The 21,771-nt window shown below is 40.8% G+C and overlaps 2 protein-coding genes across 3 annotated transcripts in view; one reads left to right on the forward strand and one right to left on the reverse strand.

The window, feature by feature from the left end:
- The window catches only part of VPS50 (VPS50 subunit of EARP/GARPII complex), a 207,390-nt gene extending 195,145 nt beyond the window's left edge, over positions 1–12,245 (reverse strand). For both annotated transcript variants that reach the window (XM_084620900.1, XM_084620899.1), the window contains exons 1-2: positions 12,104–12,245; positions 4,989–5,057 (exon numbers count right to left, since the gene is read on the reverse strand). In XM_084620900.1, the coding sequence (XP_084477026.1) occupies positions 4,989–5,057; positions 12,104–12,136 (102 nt within the window). In that variant the 5' untranslated portion in view covers positions 12,137–12,245. The remainder of the gene's footprint in view (positions 1–4,988; positions 5,058–12,103) is intronic.
- A 6,297-nt stretch (positions 12,246–18,542) lies between these two features.
- HEPACAM2 (HEPACAM family member 2) overlaps positions 18,543–21,771 on the forward strand; it is a 30,520-nt gene continuing 27,291 nt past the window's right edge. Inside the window, exon 1 of the mRNA XM_084621678.1 lies at positions 18,543–18,664. Within this exon, the coding sequence (XP_084477804.1) occupies positions 18,586–18,664 (79 nt within the window). The 5' untranslated portion in view covers positions 18,543–18,585. The remainder of the gene's footprint in view (positions 18,665–21,771) is intronic.

Below are 21,771 nucleotides of genomic sequence, written 5' to 3' on the forward strand. Positions count from 1 at the left end.
AATATAAAATAATGCTGACTGAAATATGATGGTTGTGTGTGTTCCATAAGATACCCTTAACAGAACATTTTCTTTGTTTTGTTTTTAAAACAAGGATTGGCATGGGAGGAGTTGTTATTTAAGTAATCTTAATTGGAAACCAAAGCAGTCTGCAGACCAACAGTTTCTGAAAACCAAGACCAGAGAACTTTTCTGTCCTTCATATCAGCAAGGACACAATCTAACTTCAACGTATTCCTCCCCTTCATGTTCTCTACATCCTATTTAAACCTATTTAAAATTAAATTTTAAACTGATAACCCATGTTAAGCGCTAAACTTATTATAAATCTATTAAAATAATTTAAATTAAATACACAAAATATTTAGTATATATTTGCTGCCAAGTTTTACAGAAAAAGCCAAACAACTTAACTGATGGAAGTCACTGGCTGAGCACCTGGAACCAAAGCTTGTTGAAAAAGCTAAACTGTCTTTTCAGAGAAGTAACCTCTTTCGCAGATGCAGAGCAAATACCTGCTTCATTTCAGTTTATTCAAATAAGTTAGTTCAATGACTCGGTCATTCAAAGTTAAGAAACCAATTAGCAGCTGAAAAAGCAGGAAAGCTTGTTTTCCCTTCTAATCTATGAATAAAAAGTAGATCTACTAGTGCTAAAATCTTGAAGGATGTGGTGATCAGAAAGTTTAATTTACTACCTATAGATAACGTTTCCTTTGTTTAATAAAATGAGCTTTTAATGAAAAACATGTTTCAAACAACTTTTTTTCTTATGTTTCCAGCACACTTAAGGAAGGTTTCTTTAACAAAAAAAACAAAAAACATGCTTTTTTTGTGCATTTTAATTGAATTTGAATTTCCATCCAAATAGAGCTAAACACCAATCACAAATAAATTAACCATCTAGTAAATAAGAAATGCATAATGAATCATTTTCTAACATAATAAAAATGTAAAAAAATTAAGATTCTGCATATATGTAAGTTAAGCAGTATAACTGCTTAAATAAATATGACTAAATATAATGTAGACCCCAGGTTTGCAAAAGGAATCAAATTTAATGTAAAGGATATATAGAGTTGCAAACCAACATGTTTTAATAGTTACCAATGATGAAACTCAACCTTCCTTTAGGAAAATAACCAAAAAGTATAAATGGAAAACATAAGAACATAAGAATGGCCATACTGGGTCAGACCAAAAGGTCCATCCAGACTAGTATCCTGTCTGCCGACAGTAGCCAATGCCAGGTGCCCCAGAGGGAGTGAACCTAACTGGTAATGATCAAGTGATCTCTCTCATGCCATCCATCTCCACCCTCTGACGAACAGAGGCTAGGGACACCATTCCTTACCCATCCTGGCTAATAGCCATTAATGGACTTAACTGGATAAATTCATGGAGGTTTTCTTTTAAACCCTGTTATAGTCCTAGTCTTCCTCAGGCAAGGAGTTCCACAGGTTGACTGTGCGCTGTGTGAAGAAGAACTTCCTTTTATTTGTTTTAAACCTGCTGCCCATTAATTTCATTTGGTGGCCTCTAGTTCTTATATTATGGGAACAAATAAATAACTTTTCCTTATTCGCTTTCCCCACACCACTCATGATTTTATATAACTCTATCATATCCCCACTTAGTCTCCTCTCTTCCAAACTGAAAAGTCCTAGCCTCTTTAATCTCTCCTCAGATAGGACCCGTTCCAAACCCCTAATCATTTTAGTTGCCCTTCTCTGAACCTTTTCTAATGCTAGTATATCTTTTTTGAGATGAGGAGTCTGCATCTGTACGCAGTATTCAAGATGTGGCCATACCATGGACTTATATAAGGGCAATAAGATATTCTCCATCTTATTCTCTATCCCTTTTTTAATGATTCCTAACATCCTGTTCGCTTTTTTGACCGCCGCTGCACACTGCGTGGACGTCTTCAGAGAACGATCCACAATGACTCCAAGATCTCTTTCCTGATTAGTTGTAGTTAAATTAGCCCCCATTATATTGTATGTATAGTTGGGGTTATTTTTTCCAATATGATCTTTTCCAACATAACAGTTTAAAATCAAGGTTACCTGCTTAGTGATTTAAATCACTGATTTAAAACAATACACCCTAGGATTATCTATGAACAGCATATGTTCCTTCCTGTGATTCATGAAGGCTTCATGTTCTTCCAGTTTGGGCATCTTCCAATGTCATTAATACAGTTTTTGAAATAGGAGCCAGTACCAATATTTGGTTTAGCACAATTTAGAAGTGCCACCCTGAATACAGAAGTATTCTCATATAATAAGAGCAATACCATACATGTGTTGTATTTGGTTGGGACATTTTGTTATTCCAGATATCTAGGTTTAGGGCAAGTACATTTTATTAGAGCATGAGCAGGAAGTAATAAGCTTTGCAAGTTCCCCCTTGGGATTTTTCCTACTGTTTTAAGAAATTAAAGTTTATTTTTTCTGATTTTTTCTTTATCTTCTGGTAAAAAGAGTGCATGTTTGTGTACAATTTTGTATATCTTTATAAAATAATAAATGTTAAGAGGATTTAGTTTATTTCCAGCCCAGCTGCTTGATCCTACAATTATATCATAATCCTGTTTGTGACATCAGTATGCTGCCATGGCAACAAATGCACTATCAGTCCCAAACACACGCATATGCCAAGAGGTACAGGATAGCCAATCAGACAGGAACTCCGGGGGGGGAGTGGGGGGGGGGGGAGAGATCCAAAACTTTGACTAACTGAACTCTCTTACTTTTACTGAAAATTGCTCTCCATTACTGTCATTCACATTGTAATTGCTTTGGCCTTGACTCTTTGCCAAACAGGAAACCAGAATCTACGCTTCCAGAAAAGCAGGAATGTTAACCCCATGTTTCATCTAGTCTGGGGGTGGGGTTCTATATCTTTCTGCTATGACAATTATAAAACTTTTCCTTAAAAACAAAAATGTGAACCCATAAAGCTGCTACATGAGACTGCTTAGAGCCCACACCTAGGAATTGTGCCAGATATAGCATAGCTGGTCAAGAGAATCTGATAATAAATTCAGATTTTAACTTGTTCCTCATTTATCTGACAGCCTCAATAAAACCTCATACACAATCTTGGGTCGGAAAAGATTACAGCAATCTATTTAAGAAGCTATTTTGTAAGTATCACTGACTTTAAAACATAACCATAACAAGTCATTTAGAAAGTCCCTCACCTGAAGATATTAATAGAACGGTTTTGTTGGAAGAAGAGACATTTTTCAAAGTTTTACACTAGCAACACAGGAAAGACCAACAGCTTTATTTTCAGAGGTGCTGAGCATCACAATCACTATGATTTCTAGGGAAGTTGCAGGTATTTAGCATCTCTGAAAAAATCAAGTCACACATTTTAACAATAATGCAAGTAAAGTCTGTTAGTCAATTTGAGTGCAGAATGCCCGTTAACTTTGATGGGATTCTGCTCATAGAAGAGTTGCAGAATCAGGCCCCACTGGGTATGATAGTGAAGGATTGTCACGTTTACTTACTTCACTGTAAATGCCTGAGCTAAAACACTAGATAATTAAAATTAGCTTGTTTTGCCATTGTGAATGTTTCAAGACATAATTACCATACTAAAGTATAATAGCTTTGTGTGTGTGTGTGTGTGTGTGTAACAAAAACACAAGATAAAAGTAGCCAAGGGGTAATTGTTAGCTGAAAATACTGACTTGGCAAAAAAGACTATTTTCAGTTTGACACCTCGAAACTGTAACTTAGTGGGTAGTAGGAATTTGTATAATTATGAATTGGACCAAGGAGGTGAGACAGTACTCTTGAGGTCACTGGGAATGTAATGTACATACTCCTTGGAATTAATGCCTGCATACCACTAGAACTTAGAACATAAGTTATGCATCAGTTCAGATGTTATGAAAAGACACTAAAGATAGGAGGTATTACATTTTATTTCTTTTGGGAATATTTTTATTTTATATGATTGATTTTCTCATTTCCCTCAACACAAGCAGTGCATTATAAAAGGTACTTTTGTGTATAGAATCATAGAATATCAGGCTTGGAAGGGACCTCAGGAGGTCATCTAGTTGAACCCCCTGCTCAAAGCAGGACCAATCCCCAATTTTTATTTTTTCCCAGCTCCCTAAATGGCCCCCTCAAGGATTGAACCCACAACCCTGGGTTTAGCAGGCCAATGTTCAAACCACTGAGCGACCCCTCCCCACCTTCAGAAGCTGAAGACAGTACCTTTTATAACTCATAGGTTAAAGCCAAAATGACTGAGCTATGACATCATTTACAATAGATCATGCGTGGTTCAAGCACATTAGTAAAATCAATGGGGCAATGGACACAGCAAATCTTGCAACCAACACTTGGAAGATGTATTGAGAATTAAGCCCCACCTTTTCGCATGATTGTCATGACAGCAGCATGTTTTCTGTATTTATCAGCAACTGACATTACCTGAGCAGTGAGACAGAGTAATTTGCTTTTCTGGGATCATTATATACCTCTAGTAATTGTGAAGCATAAGGTAGAAAACCACTTATCTGTTGACATAACTGCAAGATATTATGATTAAAAATCTCCAACTATGAGGAATATACTTATGCTAACAAACCGATAAAGAGGCTGGACACGGAGGGCAGAGGTGCATGCTGTACCTTTCAATGGGGAGAGAGTATGGCTTTTGTAAATTTTAGTCTCATAGGAAGAAAAATTGGGATTAAGAGCAGAAAACAATATAAGAATTGTTGAGTTCCATGAAAGCCCATCTTAATTTTGACTCAGTGCACATTCTCACTCCCTGGATACTAGACCTGTTGCAGAACTCACTCATTCCGTTTGTGGAAAAGAAAACAGCAAAAACTTCTCCAACACAAACATGTCCCAAATAGATGGGAAAAAGAAAAGAGTTGCCTACTATGTTTAAGAACAAAAAACCAGAAACATTAAAACAAACAAGAACCAAAAGAATATCTATGGGTCACACCTTGCTAGGAATCCGAAAATTCTCAACGGGACTGAGGTCATGAACGTTCTCCTGTGGACTTTTGAGACCCTTAAAAAAGAAATGGAATAGTTAGTTAAGCTAGTCAATTCTGTACATCTTGCAACTAAACCATGTTAAGATCTTATCTGCAGGAAAAAAATTTATATACAGTAGCTTTAATAAACATGATTCATGTCAAATATTTCAGTGGGTCTAATAACATGGGTAATTTATTCAAAGTATTTGCAGGTTTGGGACCAGAGCCTGCACCACATCAGTAAAATTCATGAACAAAGAGATTAGCATTTCTTTACAATTAATACTTACTTTCTATTGTACCATCTTGTCAACTCCCACATCTGTTATTCAGTGTTTAAAAGGCAAATGTAACTCAAAACATAATGTACCCTATTCTGCTAGTTTGATGAGTTAATGGCATCAAAAAGCTTTAATTCAAATTAAGTGCCACCTCCTTTGTAGCATAATTTGTCATTTCTGTATAATGCAACACTTAACTATTTACCATATAAAACTGTTAAACTTTTCCCTTTATATTTATTAGCAGAGGAAAAAACAGTACACTCCAAATTTTAGCAATTATGTAATAATTGTTTCTTTCAAAGAATTTTAATCATGGAAACAGATAATGTTCTTATGATGGCAAGATTTGATATAGGATACAGGCTGTATCACCCAGCCAACTAATACATAAAAGTTTACTGAATGTTAAGCATGTTAATAATTTTAAAATGTGACAATCTAAAAGGCACACTGATGGCACGTATCTGTTCCCAATGTGTCTTCTGAATCAGGCCTGGTTAACTTACTGACAAAAAACTAGCTTTTAATACTATCAGAAACACAGAGGCCACATGGAGGCAGAAAAGCAAATCACATTCTGTTATTCTACATGTATAAATTCTATCACTGCACGCACATGATTGAGAGCAAGGAACTCCGAAGTTTTAAACATGGCTCTGACACCAGCTGCCTCTGAGGCCTCAGCCAAGTCACACAGGGCTCAAGTTTCAGACATACTTATCCCCCAAAACTCTCATTGACTTGTACTAGAGATATGAGTCCTGAGACTCTCTGAAAGTCAGGCATTTAATGTCTGCGCTTCAGTTTTTCCATCTGTTAAAGGAGGACTTTGTGAAGTTCTTTGAGACCCTCAAATTAAAAGCATTGTATAAATGCTAGGTAATATTACATAAGCATTGTTCAGCATTATTAGAAATTAAGTACGAGTTTGCAACGAGAAAAATTTCATTTTCATTTAAAGCGAACAAATTTGAGACTGATGAAGTCTCTGACAGGGAGTAAACAGATGATTTTTGCTAAGGGCATCATTTTTTCTACTCACTATATTTTTTTAATGTTTCACCTTCCAGGTTGAAAAAACATCACTTTTTGCAGGTTTACTTGTCTGATTTTATTATGAACTTTGGAAACCCAAACACATTCTCCACCTCAATTGCCCTCACCAACCAAAAGAATTCACCACCTCAATCAGGCCAAGACTCAAAATATCAAGCAATTCAAAGTGGTAGCTGAAAAATAAGAAATTCAGATATCCGTTTTACCCCATCGTTATTTTTAGCAGTGTTTACAGTGTATAACAGTGGTTCTCAACCAGGGGTCCCAAGCCCACTGGAGGGCCACGAGCTGGTTTCAGGGGGTCCGCCCAGCAGGGACGGCATTAGACTTGCTGGGGCCCAGGAAAAAAGATGAAGCCTGGCCGTACGGGACCGAAGCCTGGGGCCCCAAGCCATGACATGTGGGGCTGACTCCAAAGCCTGAGTAACTAAGCTTTTTAGGGCCCCCATGGCATGGGGCCCCCAGCAATTGCCCTGATTGCTACCACTTAATGCTGGCCATGGCTTTTATACGCAGAAAAACAGTTGTTGTGTCACAGGTGGGCTGTGGAGTTTTTATAGCATGTTGTGGGGGCCTCAGAAAGAAAAAGGTTGAGAGCCCTGGCACATGACACCATTAGGAAGTTCTTATTGAATGTTAAATGAACCCCAAGCTTTCCCAAAGATTTAAAAGTGGTATTGAGTACATGAGGGGTGACCGACCTATGGGATAGCTCAGTGGTTTGAGCTTTGGCCTGCTAAACCCAGGGTTGTGAGTTCAATCCTTGAGGGGGCCATTTAGGGATATGGGGCAAAAATTGGGGATTGGTCCTGCTTTGAGCACGGGGTTGGACTAGATCATAGAATATCAGGGTTGGAAGGGATCTCGGGAGGTCATCTAATCCAACCCCCTGCTCAAAGCAGGACCAATCCCCAATTAAATCATCCCAGCCAGGGCTTGGTCAAGCCTGACCGTAAAAAAATTTTAAGGAAGGAGATTCCACTACCTCCCTAGGTAACACACTCCAGTGTTTCACCACCCTCCTAGTGAAAAAGTTTTTCCTAATATCCAACCTAAATCTCCCCCACTGCAACTTGAGACCATTACTCCTTGTTCTGTCATCTGCTACCACTGAGAATGGTCTAGAGCCATCCTCTTTGGAACCCCCTTTCAGGTAGTTGAAAGCAGCTATCAAATCCCCCCTCATTCTTCTCTTCCGTAGACTAAACATCCCCAGTTCCCTCAGCCTCTCCTCATAACTCATGTGTTCCAGTCCCCTAATCATTTTTGTTGCCCTCCACTGGACTCTTTCCAATTTTTCCAAATCGTTCTTATAGTGTGGGGCCCAAAACTGGACACAGTACTCCAGATGAGGCCTCACCAGTGTCGAATAGAGGGGAACGATCACGTCCCTCGATCTGCTGGCAATGCCCCTACTTATACACCCCAAAATGCCATTGGCAACAAGGGCACACTGTTGACTCATATCCAGCTTCTCGTCCACTGTCACCCCTAGGTCCTTTTCTGCAGAACTGCTGCCTAGCCATTCGGTCCCTACTCTGTAGCAGTGCATGGGATTCTTCCGTCCTAAGTGCAGGACTCTGCACTTGTCCTTGTTGAACCTCATCAGATTTCTTTTGGCACAATCCTCATATTTGTCTAGGTCCCTCTGTATCCTATCCCTACCCTCCAGCGAATCTACCTCTCCTCCCAGTTTAGTGTCATCTGCAAACTTGTTGAGGGTGCAATCCACACCATCCTCCAGATCATTTATGAAGATATTGAACAAAACCGGCCCAAGGACCGACCCTTGGGGCACTCCACTTGATACCGGCTGCCAACTAGACATGGAGCCATTGATCACTACCCACTGAGCCCGACAATCTAGCCAGCTTTCTATCCACCTTATAGTCCATTCATCCAGCCCATACTTCTTTAACTTGCTGGCAAGAATACTGTGGGAGACAGTGTCAAAAGCTTTGCTAAAGTCAAGGAACAACACGTCCACTGCTTTCCCTTCATCCACAGAGCCAGTTATCTCGTCATAGAAGGCAATTAGATTAGTTAGGCATGACTTGCCCTTGGTGAATCCATGCTGACTGTTCCTGATCACTTTCCTCTCCTCTAAGTGCTTCAGAATTGATTCCTTGAGGTCCTGCTCCATGATTTTTCCAGGGACTGAGGTGAGGCTGACTGGCCTGTAGTTCCCAGGATCCTCCTCCTTCCCTTTTTTAAAGATGGGCACTACATTAGCCTTTTTCCAGTCATCCGGGACTTCTCCCGCTCACCATGAGTTTTCAAAGATAATGGCCAATGGCTCTGCAATCACATCCACCAACTCCTTTAGCATTCTCGGATGCAACACATCCGGACTTGTGCACGTCCAGCTTTTCTAAATAGTCCCGAACCACTTCTTTCTCCTCAGAGGGCTGGTCACCTCCTCCCCATGCTGTGCTGCCCAATGCAGTAGTCTGGGAGCTGACCTTGTTCGTGAAGACAGAGGCAAAAAAAGCATTGAGTACATTAGCTTTTTCCACATCCTCTGTCACTAGGTTGCCTCCCTCATTCAGTAAGGGGCCCACACTTTCCTTAACTTTCTTCTTGTTGCTAACATACATGAAGAAACCCTTCTTGTTACTCTTAACATCTCTTGCTAGCTGCAACTCCAGGTGTGATTTGGCCTTCCTGATTTCACTCCTGCATGCCCAAGCAATATTTTTATACTCATCCCTGGTCATTTGTCCAGTCTTCCACTTCTTGTAAGCTTCTTTTTTGTATTTAAGATCAGCAAGGATTTCACTGTTAAGCCAAGCTGGTCGCCTGCCATATTTACCATTCTTTCTACACATTGGGATGGTTTGTCCCTGTAACCTCAAGAAGGATTCTTTAAAATACAGCCAGCTCTCCTGGACTCCTTTTCCCCTCATGTTATTCTCCCAGGGGATCTTGCCCATCAGTTCCCTGAGGGAGTCAAAGTCTGCTTTTCTCAAGTCCAGGGTCCGTATTCTGTTGCTTTCCTTTCTTCCTTGTGTCAGGATCCTGAACTCAACCATCTCATGGTCACTACCTCCCAGGTTCTCATCCACTTTTGCTTCCCCTACTAATTCTTCCCGGTTTGTGAGCAGCAGGTCAAGAATGACCTCCTGAGGTCCCTTCCAACCCTGATATTCTATGCTTCCATTCTTTTTGGGGGAGGGATAGCTCAGTGGTTTGAGCATTGGCCTTCTAAACCCAGGGTTGTGAGTTCAATCCTTGAGGGGGCCATTTAGGGATCTGGGGCAAAAATTGGGGATTGGTCCTGCTTTGAGCAGGGGGTTGGACTAGATGACCTTCTGAGGTCCCTTCCAACTCTGATATTCTGTGTGATTCTATGGCCCACAGGCCATACACAGCCCACCAGCGCATTTCATAAGGCCTGCAGCCTACTTCAACACAATATACCAACGGCCAATTTATTAGCATTTTGTCATGTTTACATCATTTTAGTTTATACAAATGTGTAAACAGACAATACTGTACATGGAAACAACCTATCTAAATACATATGAAACAAGCTGAACTTAAAATATAAAATCAATACAATCAATAAAAGGTGAGTTTAAATCTTATTAAAATATGTATCATCTGTTTGGCCCCTCAAGGTTGTGCTTAGGTTTCTATGGCCCACCTGTGTAATAAGGTTGGGCACCACTGGATCACATGATTCCTGGCCCCAGGACTAAGAATTTTAAAATAATTCTGAAACTAAACTTTCCCACACTGGACTAATATTCCACCCACTCCAACACTGAATATTTTTTGTAGCATTATTTCATATTCTCACCATTCTTAATGTATATTTTTAAAAAAGTTCCCTTGCATTGCTTTTGACATCAAATCATTTTCTTCGTCTTCTTGCTTTCACTTAGTTACTGAACAACTCTGGACCCCGTATGTGAGTAGCATAGGAGGAGCCCATGCCGTTAATTTCGAGAGAATTTAAGCTTTATGGGGAGTTTCTTGCTTATACATTTAGAAGACAATTCATGCGCTGAAGGTTAATTCATTGCAGTCTTCCTGAGTTTGCACACAAACAGCTTCAGCTTCTCTATGGCCACCCCAAAGCATCTCCTAAGCAGCAACAGACTGAAATCAACAAGACTGATTTTTTACATCTCTAGTATTGAGAACCCCGACAATAGTTACATATGTCAGTTTCACTCTGCTACTACTAAAAGCTAGGACTAGATAAAGGCAAAGAAGCTAGCCACAGAAAAGGACTGGAGAAAAATGGAGCTGGGAGAAGGAATGCAGAAGGGAGAGCCTCCCCTAAACTGACAGTAGCCTGGTGCTGGAACAGAATAAGAGAGGACTCCACCACCTCATTCGCAGCAATGAGCTGGATTGCATGTGGGGTGATGGACAGGAAACTCTCAGCAGGAAAGAGACTTCAAATTGATCAGATGCCTCCTAGCAGGGTGATATACTATGGAGCCCTCAAGCAGCAATAATGACTCCAGTAGAATCCAGCATCCACACCATTCCCAGTATCTAGGTGTGTGAGGGGAGCTGGGTTTCTCACCAGAACATTACTTCTGGGGTTTGAAAAATGTCCCAGATACTTACTGGATGCTGTCTCCAGTACAGCTTTGAGAAACTGGAACTACAAGCCTGAATATACAACCGCCCTTCCCTCTTCTAATCTTCTACAGTTCACAGAGTTTGACATTTAGTTAACTAGAACCCTTTGGCTTTTTGTGACAGACCATATTTTTTAAATTTGTTAGGCACACAGATAAAGTTAAGCACACAGGTAAAAGTGGCCTAATTTCCAGAGATCAATGGGAGGATACCTGACTTAAATATCAATTTTAAAAAAACAGACCTTTGAACAAGCAGACTATAATGTGCATTAGACTGTCTGAACTATAAAGTTAATCAATAGAAAGTAGAGAGAGGTAACAAAGACTCAAAATATTGGAACAGGTTTTCAAGTGCTTATCAAGAGTTGTTTAAATGTGCTCTAATATAAATGTTTCCAATGCTACTTCAAAATCCTGCCATAACTCCCCTCCCCCCTCTTTTTTTTTGAACACTTACAGTCACTAAAAAACAAAACCACATTACAAGGAAAAGTTTTAAGGTAAAACTGCACTAGAGCAAGGGAACTCGAAGGACACCTTGTGATCTGTACCATAAAAAAGGAACAAATAATAGGACAGAATAAACCATTTAATATTTTGAAATTTATTTGGGGTTCAAAGTGCAAATAAAAGCAAAAATTGGGTACCTCTGAGGCACATTACATCTCCTCTCTTCCCAAGTGCCACCGCAACTCATCGTTTTTCCAGCACCCCACTTTAGCCCCAATATAATACACACTGGTGTTCCTTGTTCAGACACCGTGGGCCTCTATACTCTCGGATACGCACATGTGGCAATCCCCATGCAGAGACTGGGGGCACCACTTCCTCAGCCCAGCGCGCGCGCACGCACGCACACTCCCAGTCACCCTAAAGCCTCATCCCACCCCCGCTACCCCATAGAAGGGCCGCGATCCCTCTTTGCAACACTCCCATACAGTCCCCTGAGGAGCGACGTCTGACCGCCCCCCAGCTCAGCCCCGCAATCCCTGCCCACGTAAGGAACTGCGCCCCTCCACAGACACACGGCCCCCAACTGGGCCCTTTCTTATTTCCCCCCCCGCCCCGGATCTGAGTCTCACACACCTCCCCCGCTCCGCCCCTATGCCCCTCACACCCCGCCCCGTTCCCCCTTACCTGGCGGGTCATCAGTGACTTGATTTTCTGCATGTCCGCACCGCTTCGCGCAGCTCAGGCCCACGGGCCGGCTGCGCTCACAAACCCCCGTCACCCGCTGGCGAAAGCCCCATCTGACACTAGGAAGCCATATTGCTCATCACGTGACAGGTCTGCCTGCTGCCTGGTGCATTCTGGGATTGGTAGTCCTTCGTCCGCGCCATCACCCTTCATGGTGCTGGGGACATGCGGCCTCAGAGAACTACAATCCCCATCGGCGGATCCAGCCCCGCCGGTCCTGCCCATCCCACACGGCCAAAGCTGTCCCCTCGGTGTAACACGGATAATCATAGAGAGGAAGGGACTCGTTGCGTAGAGAGCCTCTTACAGGGAGGATTCACTGCCTCCTGCTGGCTGAGCTGCCGCATTCAATCAAGCGGCCGGCCCTCCATCAGCCAAGGAGCCCTCGCACCCACCTGCCCCTCGGGGTGTCTCCAGGGCTCAGTTTTCCTGAGCCTCAGAGACGCAGGGTGGGGCGGGGGAAGGAGGAACATGCAGTCGGAGCTGTCGAGACTTTTTGTTTTGGAGGGAAGAGGCTCTGTGAATGGGGATGGTGCCCAAAGGCTGCATTGGCGCAGTAGAGAAGGGAGAGAGAGGTACAAACAGTAGTGCAAGTAGGGTGGTGCTCTCCAATATGTATTGGGCTGTTAAATTGGTCAGGAGCGCTCAAGGGGAGGCTGGGGGGTGACGCCTAGGGAGCAGAAGGTGTTTAAACACCGTTTTTTATTCTGTTTCTCCCCATTGGTCTGAATTATCCATGACATTCATACTGCATCACATCAAGTCCAAATCATTAGAGGAATGCCTCTGCTTGCACTGACCAGAGGATGTTTGGATTCTGATGTCAGCCCAGTTCTGCAGCCTGATAGTTATCAGGTGTTGTCTCCAGTGTCCACAGAATTCTTCTTTGCAGCCAAACTAGTCTAACAGACTCCTGAAACTCTTACTATTTGCATGTCTATGGACCACTTTTGTGTTAAGAGTTTCAGGAGTCTGTTTTGTTCCTATAAAGGAAGTTGAATCTCCCATTGAAATGCAATGTTTGGGTATAATGCCATAATGCAATTTAGGATACAGTTCTATTTAAAATTTGTCTTTTAATAAGTTATACACATATGCTGAAATGGCTCCTCACCCAACTCCCATATTTCATATAAACAGACTGAAATACTACATATTTTTGGGAAAAGTGAGTAGTTAAGCATGTTGATGTTTGTATATATACACATCCATTTCATCACTGTACTGGAAAATATAGCTGAATTTAATTTTCTATGAAATTTGAAGAAAGTTTAACAGCCCCAATTGTTTTCTGTGTTAATCGGTGTGAACCTGAAAAAATTGTATGCCTTCTAAGAGAAAAGAATCAGTCCACGCTTACTGAAAAAAAAATTCCTTCCAGCTGGTGTTCAGAAAAGTGCTACAAGACACATACATAACCTCATGAGCAGAGGGCGGACATTATGACCAGCAAAAAAATAATAATAAAATCTCAAAGAGGCAGAGGTTCACAGATTTGCAAACCTAAAAACCTGTGTTATGCTTTAAACCACCTCAGCACATAAGGTTTATGAACATTAAAAAGTTAACTGCTAAGGAACACTGAAGCCCATTAACCTGAATGTGTGCCAGCCAGTATGCCCTCAATGACTAAAGGTGCAGTCACACCTGAACAGTTAAAAATTAACCTTTCCCTTTTAAGATAAATGGAGTTATGTCACTGGTTCCATCTCTGTTGTTACATAACAGATAACAAAGCTCTTGTGAGGCATGGTGCTGGCACATAGGGTCTCAGGTACATGGTGTGATTTTTCAGAATCTCTTTTGGGAATAGTCATGTAGGTGAAATAGCTGGTACTTATGATTATGCTATTTCTATACATGTATATTCATCTTGGTATCTGCAGTTATGAATATTAGCTATGTTTACTACATGTTTGCTCCTGTGGTAATGCCCACAAGGTATTTAGCCAACATACGAAGGGACAAGTCAAGATGAATGGCCCATTAAGGAACACTTAGATCACAATGGACCCTGAAAACGCCTGTCTACACTTAACGGACTTTTTGTGAATGTTCTAACTAGAATATGGGTGAGGGTGATGAACATGTAACTTACCCATGTGACTCCAAACACCACCGTTCACAATGAGAAAAGATTTCCCTTTACTTGGCACCTGGCAGAAGCTAAAAGGCCCTGGCCTGGAAACATATCCATTTTGCCTCTTTCCTGCTTCAGCCTCTGGACTATGAACATATAATAATGGGAGCATTCTAACCAAGGGACTAAAGACTTAAAGGTAATCTGGAGTCTTCATATTTCCCTGATCCTTTGCAGATGGACTTATGAGTTGGATATGGTACAGAGACTGTTCTAGAACTCATTGATTGCTGATTTTGCCCTTGCAATGGACAAAGATCAGATATCTGCTGACTTTCTCACATGAGTCAGCAGCCTTTGATACCTGTGATATAAGCAACATAGCCCTTGCTTGAGTGGTTTTGTTCTTTCCTCTCCAATGTCAAAGCCTGTTCCCATTGAACTCAATAGGAAAACTCCTTTTGATCTCAATGCGAACAGGATTTGGCCCCAAGAGATCAAAGAATGTGATTTTGATCAATTGCTTATCTGTTCAGAGACAGTTCTCATGCATGTTCTGCCAGGCTGATTTTGATTGTCCCTCCTGTATGACATGCTGAGGAAAATAATACAACAATTTGGGCTATAGTTCTATCAAGATGTACTTGGCACACACGGTTCTATGCTTCTTTTCCATCAAACCCAGATGGCACAGCCTGGTGGAGAGCAATACTTAGATAAAGGCAAGCTGGCAGAAGCTTAGTTTGGACATAAGGGAAGCACTGATAGTGTGTTAAGGGAAAGTGGGGTGATTGTCCTTCCTATCCTTCGTTCATTTAAGAAGTTTTCAATTTGGGGTGCTTCTGGATCCTCATGACACCTGGAAGTACAGGTGTTTCACAGATGCAGTTGTAAAATTTTAGACAGGTAAGGGGGGTGTCAGAGGGGATGGGGAGAGTTTGGGGATCCTGAGCTGAGGGAGGGGCGGGGAGGAGTCACATGGAGGGTCACGTGGGGAGGTCACGTGCCCTCCCTTGTGTTTCTCCCATGAGAAATGATTTCTACTTGCACCACTGGATACAAAGCAAATCCCATTCAAATCATTTATCCGAAAAGTTGTGCTGCTAGAACTATAAGACTATTCTATCTGTTTCTAAAGTTCTCTCGTACTTTTTTTGAGGAAAGGAAAGCAAGCAGGAAACATTTTACTAGAGCTTGCGCTGACAGGAATACTTCCTGGTGTAGAGAGGGTCTATATTCACAGAAAGATGTGTGATGAAATAGCATGAGAAGTGGCACTTTATCGTACTACACATGGTGTGCATGCAAACCAGGGTCACACAGTACAATGTGAGAGGTTCAAAGCCCATTCCACCAAAGCAGCACCTGCAGATCTTCCTTTGGATTAGGCATAGAGCCCTAAGTTCTAACATATGGCACCTGAGTTAAAACATTTGCATAAATAAATTGCCTGAGGCTCTTCCTTTATTTGAAGACACACATCTAAAGGAATCACGTGGCCGCTGGAACAGCTGAAACTGGAGATGAGAGACACTGAGGTGCTCATGTTACTCTGTGTACCTTATACTATTGTTGTTGGAAATAAAGTGTTTTGGTTTTTTGTTTGTTTTTTTTTACAGAAATATACTTTTATTAAACCTTCATTATCACCAAGTGATTTGTAATTAATTGACTTGTGCAGAAATTCACATCAGAAAAGTCACCACTACAACTGACCTTAATTTGCAGCTCTTTTGGCCATCTCAAGATAGGTCAACTCATCTGAATTGGCAAGGAAAACAAAAAAGCCTTTTTACTAGAATTGGTCTCTTCAAGTTAGGGTGTAGACATAGCGGCAGAACAGCTCGGCAAAGACACTTTTCCACTATCCATGCTATATCTAGTCTGTGGATAAAGAACTTCAGCTTCCAAGGTTGTCAATCCAGCACAATTCAATAACACTGAGTTGTCTTTAAACACAAATAGTGCACAATTAAATAGCTAACAAATAAGGATACATATACAATATATGACAGAAGATATGTCAAGGTGGATCATCTTTTTGGCCGAGCATGCTTTTATGTAATAAACCGGCAACATTATTATTGCATCGAATTCCTTGGTTTCATCAGGACCTAGCCCCAATCTGAAGAAAAGGCACCCCTGAAAGATGGAGGTAATGTAAAGATCTTTGGGACTAGAACCGGGTCTGCAGGGTAACTGATGGTCTCATGTCACCACCAGGAGGCCAGGCAGAGCCACATCCAAGGAGTACCGTGGAGATTAGGCACCTCAGAAAGTACCACCCAAAGGAGCAAAAGTGACCACATCCTGTGGCCCTCTGCTTGGCCTATATTTACTATTTAATCCAGGACATGGCTCAGGAAGTTATCTGGGCAACCATGCAGATTTCTGGCTTGCTGTGGCTCCAGACCTGGACTGTCTCAGCGCTGCCTTGCTCTGACCCCAGCCTGACTCTGACCTTATTCTTGCCTGCTGATTTTGGCCCTCACAACTACTCTGATCCCTGCTCACCTACCACCGCCTCATAGCCATCTCTGGACTCTGCGACACGAGCCACGCAGTAACCACTAAGCCAGACTGCTTACACCCTGGTCTTTTACAGGCTTGCTTTTGTTTGTACAATGTAAAATGACTATTCCAATCTTTGCTACTCCTCCGAACTTCCTTTGCTCACAACATGTTGTTTAAAACACCAAAATGGAGTTTATCCCACATCCATTTTTTATTGATTGCAGTGTCAAAACTCCCATTCACTTCAGTCAGAAATGAATCAGGCCCTTACGACCAACATTTCTTCATTTGTGAACCAGATCCTAAAAAGTGGTCAAATTAAAGACACCTAGCCTATTATTAAGAGGATTAATTGGAGGCTACAAATCACAGCCCACACTAGAGGGCAGTAGTACAGGCACTATTACATGCTTTGTGGGGGGGTATCACATGCTCTTCATGCGCTGGCTAGTGGGTGATGGCGCCATGGTCCAGGCGTACCTCCTTCCATCCCCTTTGGGGACACTGACAGCTACAGTCATTATCCTGGAGCAGTCCTTGTCCTCCTGGAGCCTGATCCTACAAGGTGCTGAACCATTCCTGAAGGTGCTGAGTGCCTTCAGCTCCTATTAAGTTCAGGGAGAGTTGAGAATGCTTAGCACCATGAGTAGCTCAGCACCTTGCACAACTGAGCTCTCTGAACACAAAGACAGGGATTGTCCCTCACCTCTGCACAGGGCCTTGAGTGAGGTGGGGAAGGGCTCCTTGCAACCATGCCCTCCCACACAAGGCAGGGCACAACCTAGCCCAATATTTGAGAGATTTATTTGTGTCTGCCTAAGTGCTATCTAATGAAAACTTAATATTTTTATAACCACCTATGTAGGTGTAAATATTTGCTGTTGGAAATTATTGCACATGGAAGGAGGGCAGAAAGGGGGTTGCCTTGGTTTGCGGCTGATTAGACTTGCACAGTGAGTGACAGCCTTGGATAAAATCCAGATTGTATATGAGCATTAATTTAAGATGCAATAAATTAATGCAGAACACATATTGACTGGCCGCTAGCTTGGCAGTCTGAGTAAGATTCACACTTTGGACAGAGGATTCTTTGTTAGGATATACCTTGTAGACACCCAACCAAGACTTCACACACCCGAGGCTCAGAAAGGGATAAAAAAAACCTCAGGGAATAAGGCCATCCCAAAATAAGCATTATTCTGTAATATTTTAAGGGAAATACAAAGATAACTGCAAAGCAACAATTGTTTGGAAGAGTGCATTTTACAATAGGTCTATCTACAATCTTAACTCTTTTGTATGAATTTTTCATTTGCCTTTTTGGCTGAGATCCATTGTAAAAAGGTGTTTAATATCCCATATGGCAGTGGACAGCAGAGATCCTACCATTGCAAGGGGCTCAGTGGGATGATCTAACAGATCTTTTCCATATCTGACTACAAGATTCTTATCTGAAGTTAGCGTATGTATCTAGCCAGTCTGTGTTTTTTTACTGTAACTAACAAAATATGGAATACCTATATAAATTTTACTCACATTAATTTTTATTGAAGCAGAGTGATTCATACTCTGTACCCCATTTATCACACTCCATATTTGCTGTGAATATACCAGGGCAATATTATGATAGAGTCACACGCAATGAAGATGTTGCGTATTAAGCTAACAGGTGTTCCCACTCCCTGTGTCCTTGGTATACACATATTCAAATCACACAAGGCAGTAGACAGGATAGGGTCTGTTAACTCATTGCTGATTTCCCTGGCAAATAAACCAGCAGCTGCTGGACCAAGCACTGACTTAGCACGGAGAAGAAGGTGATATTTGCATGGGACAGGATGCTTTCATGGAGCCCTTTAGCAACACATTTTGTGACTTACAGTGCAATATATATTTTCTGCTTTTAGGTAAGATACAGTATGTATTATTATGGCTGTTGATTTTTCATTCTGGATATATGGTTCATTTTTAATACTTAAAAAAATTAACGGAATTTCTATGTTAAATTGTCAGATTTTTTTTAAATCAGCCTAGAAGTTTGTAACCCAATAGTAGATCTTATTTTAGTAAGAAAAGCAGAAAGTCTGTAGACTAAATACTGTACAGTACATTATACTTTCTTTTTAATGACTGCACCACAAAGATGAAAATAATTAGCTCTCACTAGGACCAATCTTGCAAACCTTTACTAATTTGAGTAAGGATTTACCATGAGTAAAGGTTAGCAGGGTGAGGTCAAGGTTTAGCATGGCAGTTGTTGCTATTATCTGTTCAAAAACATGTTTGGAAAGTGGCTTTATTTTGCTTGACAGTGAAGGTATTGTGTTTTTAATCCCTCCATATAATACTTGATTGTAAATATTTAAAATTGAGACTGTATAATTTAATATTTTGATTAGGGAAGTTCCTGACCCCCCCAAAAAAAAATCCTCCCCAAGTAATCTGAGGAAAAGATTTCACAGAAAATTGGATCTCAAGGAAATATCTTGTAGTTTGACTTTTTTTGCACTCTTAGGTTTTACATCCTAAAGAATAGGATTCTTTTTTTTTCCTAATATTCACCATTTAGCATAAGTATGATTTTATTTTTGGCATAAAAGGAAAATAAAATATTTTTGCTATTAAAGCTGAAGAGGTTTGTAACAACCACTACCAAAACCACTAACTTTGTCACTTGGTGAACTGGAGAATGTATTAGCGTTAGTAATAAATTCTGTTTAGTATCTTGGGTGTTACTTTTATAAGCAGATATTTGTCAGCCATGCATTTTGGATAAAATTGGATATCCAATGTACTTCCATAAGAGTCTGTTGTGATTAGATATTAGATAAAATTCTACTTTAATCTCTCCAACAATTCTTCCACAGCTTTTTAGAATTAACTTCTGCTTTATTTAGATGTTTATGTGATTCCAGCGGAAGGAATATGTAACATTACAAGAGTATTGTATCTTCATGTAATCTAAATGTAAGGGATATTTGCTTTACATTGCTTTCATATATCTGTGTGAACTCAATATACTGTAGACTATTTTGCTAGATTTCATCAGTCAGCATTTGGAGTGAAGGAGAGTTTGTGTCAGGTCTGCAGATTTGTACCCACAAAGTTCTGCTCTTCCAGTACCATTCGCCACCAAAATTAAGATTATTGGTTTGAGTTTTTTAAAATAACACCCATATTTTAGGTGAATACAAAAAGCTGATATTTCTTATTTGCTGTTCTATCTGTATTAATACATACCATACAGTCTCAGATACAGACCTTTATAAGCTTCCTCATATGTTAATTGCCTTTTTTATCAGTACAAGGGTCAAATTTTCCTGCCCTGGAGGCCATGATCCAAAGCCCACCGAATACCATGTCAGCCTTTCCAATTACTTTAGTGGGCTTTGGCTCAGATACTAGTCAAGCCAAACTCCTATGGAAGTCAAAAGACATTTTGCTCTAGGAATTTGGCAGAATCTGCAGAATTTGGCCCTATAAACAGAATGTGTAAACAATGTGCTCTCACTCTCTCTGACCCAAATGACCAAGCATCTGGATGTTTTTCTAAAATATATGTGCTCAGAATTATTTTGGGGAAGTTCTATGGCTCGTGCTGTACACAAGGTCATACTAGATGATCATAATTTTTTCTTCTGGTCTTGGAATCTATGGATTTATGAATGTGTGTGCACTCCTGGCATCATAAATGCTAGGGATCTGACACTCCACTGCTTTGCACCACGTAAATGCATTTACATTTTTGCAGAATGGGTGTAAAAATGATCCATTGAGAACTGGTAGCCTTTTACTCACACTTTGCACAGGATGCAAAGCAGTTGAGAAACAGACCTAGTTTTTTTTATGATGATAAAGTGATTAGTGCTTTAGAATCCAGAGAACAATGAAACCTCCCTAGGTATAAATGCATGCATTTTATGCAGTCAACTCAGAATATGAAGTCATGGTTTTTATTTAAACTAAAGCTGCATACTTTGTTTTCTGTCAACAATGATTCTGTTGTGCTTGCTAATACTTTGAATAGTGATATGGAAGCAAAACATAGATTGCTTTGAGTTCCAGCTAGAGGTCACTTTGGTAAAACTGAACGTGTTTACAGTCAATACAGAAAAGCTAGTTTTAAGAGGTCTGTGTTGCTGGGAAAATGCATGCATTATTTAGCAAGCTATACATTGCAATATGTTTAAGTTTGGAATATTCTTGATTACTGCATGAGGTAAAATTTCGTGGCTCTGTAGAACAAGGACATTTTAAAAATATTTCCTTTTATCCATCTACATTTTATGATGCATTCCAGGAGTTTCATAAAGATATCTTCCATATTACAGGCAGGAACAAAATTAAAACTACTGTATGCTAGTGACTGATTAAACAGACAACCAAGATTTTCAAAAATGATTCCTTAACGTCAGGCTTTAAGTCAGCTTTAGGTGTCTATGGCTATATCTACGCAGTAGCTGGGACATGTAATTCCCAGCTCAGGTAGACATACATGGGCTAGCTCTGCTCAAGCTAGCACCTAAAAATAGCAGTATTGCCATGGCAGCACAAGCAGTGATTTGGGCTACTCACCTGAATACAATCCTGCCTGACCCCCCTCGAGGGACATACATGGGTGGTTAGCCTGAGCCATCATCTGTGCTGCTATGGCCATGCTGTTGTTTTTAAGTGCTCACTCAAGCAAAGACAGCATGTGTGTGTCTACCCACGCTGGGAATTACACCACCCAGCTGTAGTATAGATGTACCCTATAAAATAAGTAGCCTGGTTTTTAAAAATGCTGAGTATCCAGCAATCCAATTGACTTTAATAGGAGCTATTCAGAGCTTCAACACTTTTGAAACTCAGGCCATCTATTTAAGTACCACTTATTAATTGAAGGGATTTAGAAGCCTGAACTTAAGCAATTTTTTAAAATCTTGGCCAACTTCCATATTTAGTACTGTAACTCCAAGCCCCTGGAAGACCATTTTTCCACACTGGAGGTATTTCACCGATCAAACATACCATC

Source organism: Lepidochelys olivacea, assembly GCF_965140295.1.
Source record: "Lepidochelys olivacea isolate rLepOli2 genome assembly, chromosome: 2".
In the NCBI taxonomy this organism is placed as follows: Eukaryota; Metazoa; Chordata; order Testudines; family Cheloniidae; genus Lepidochelys; species Lepidochelys olivacea.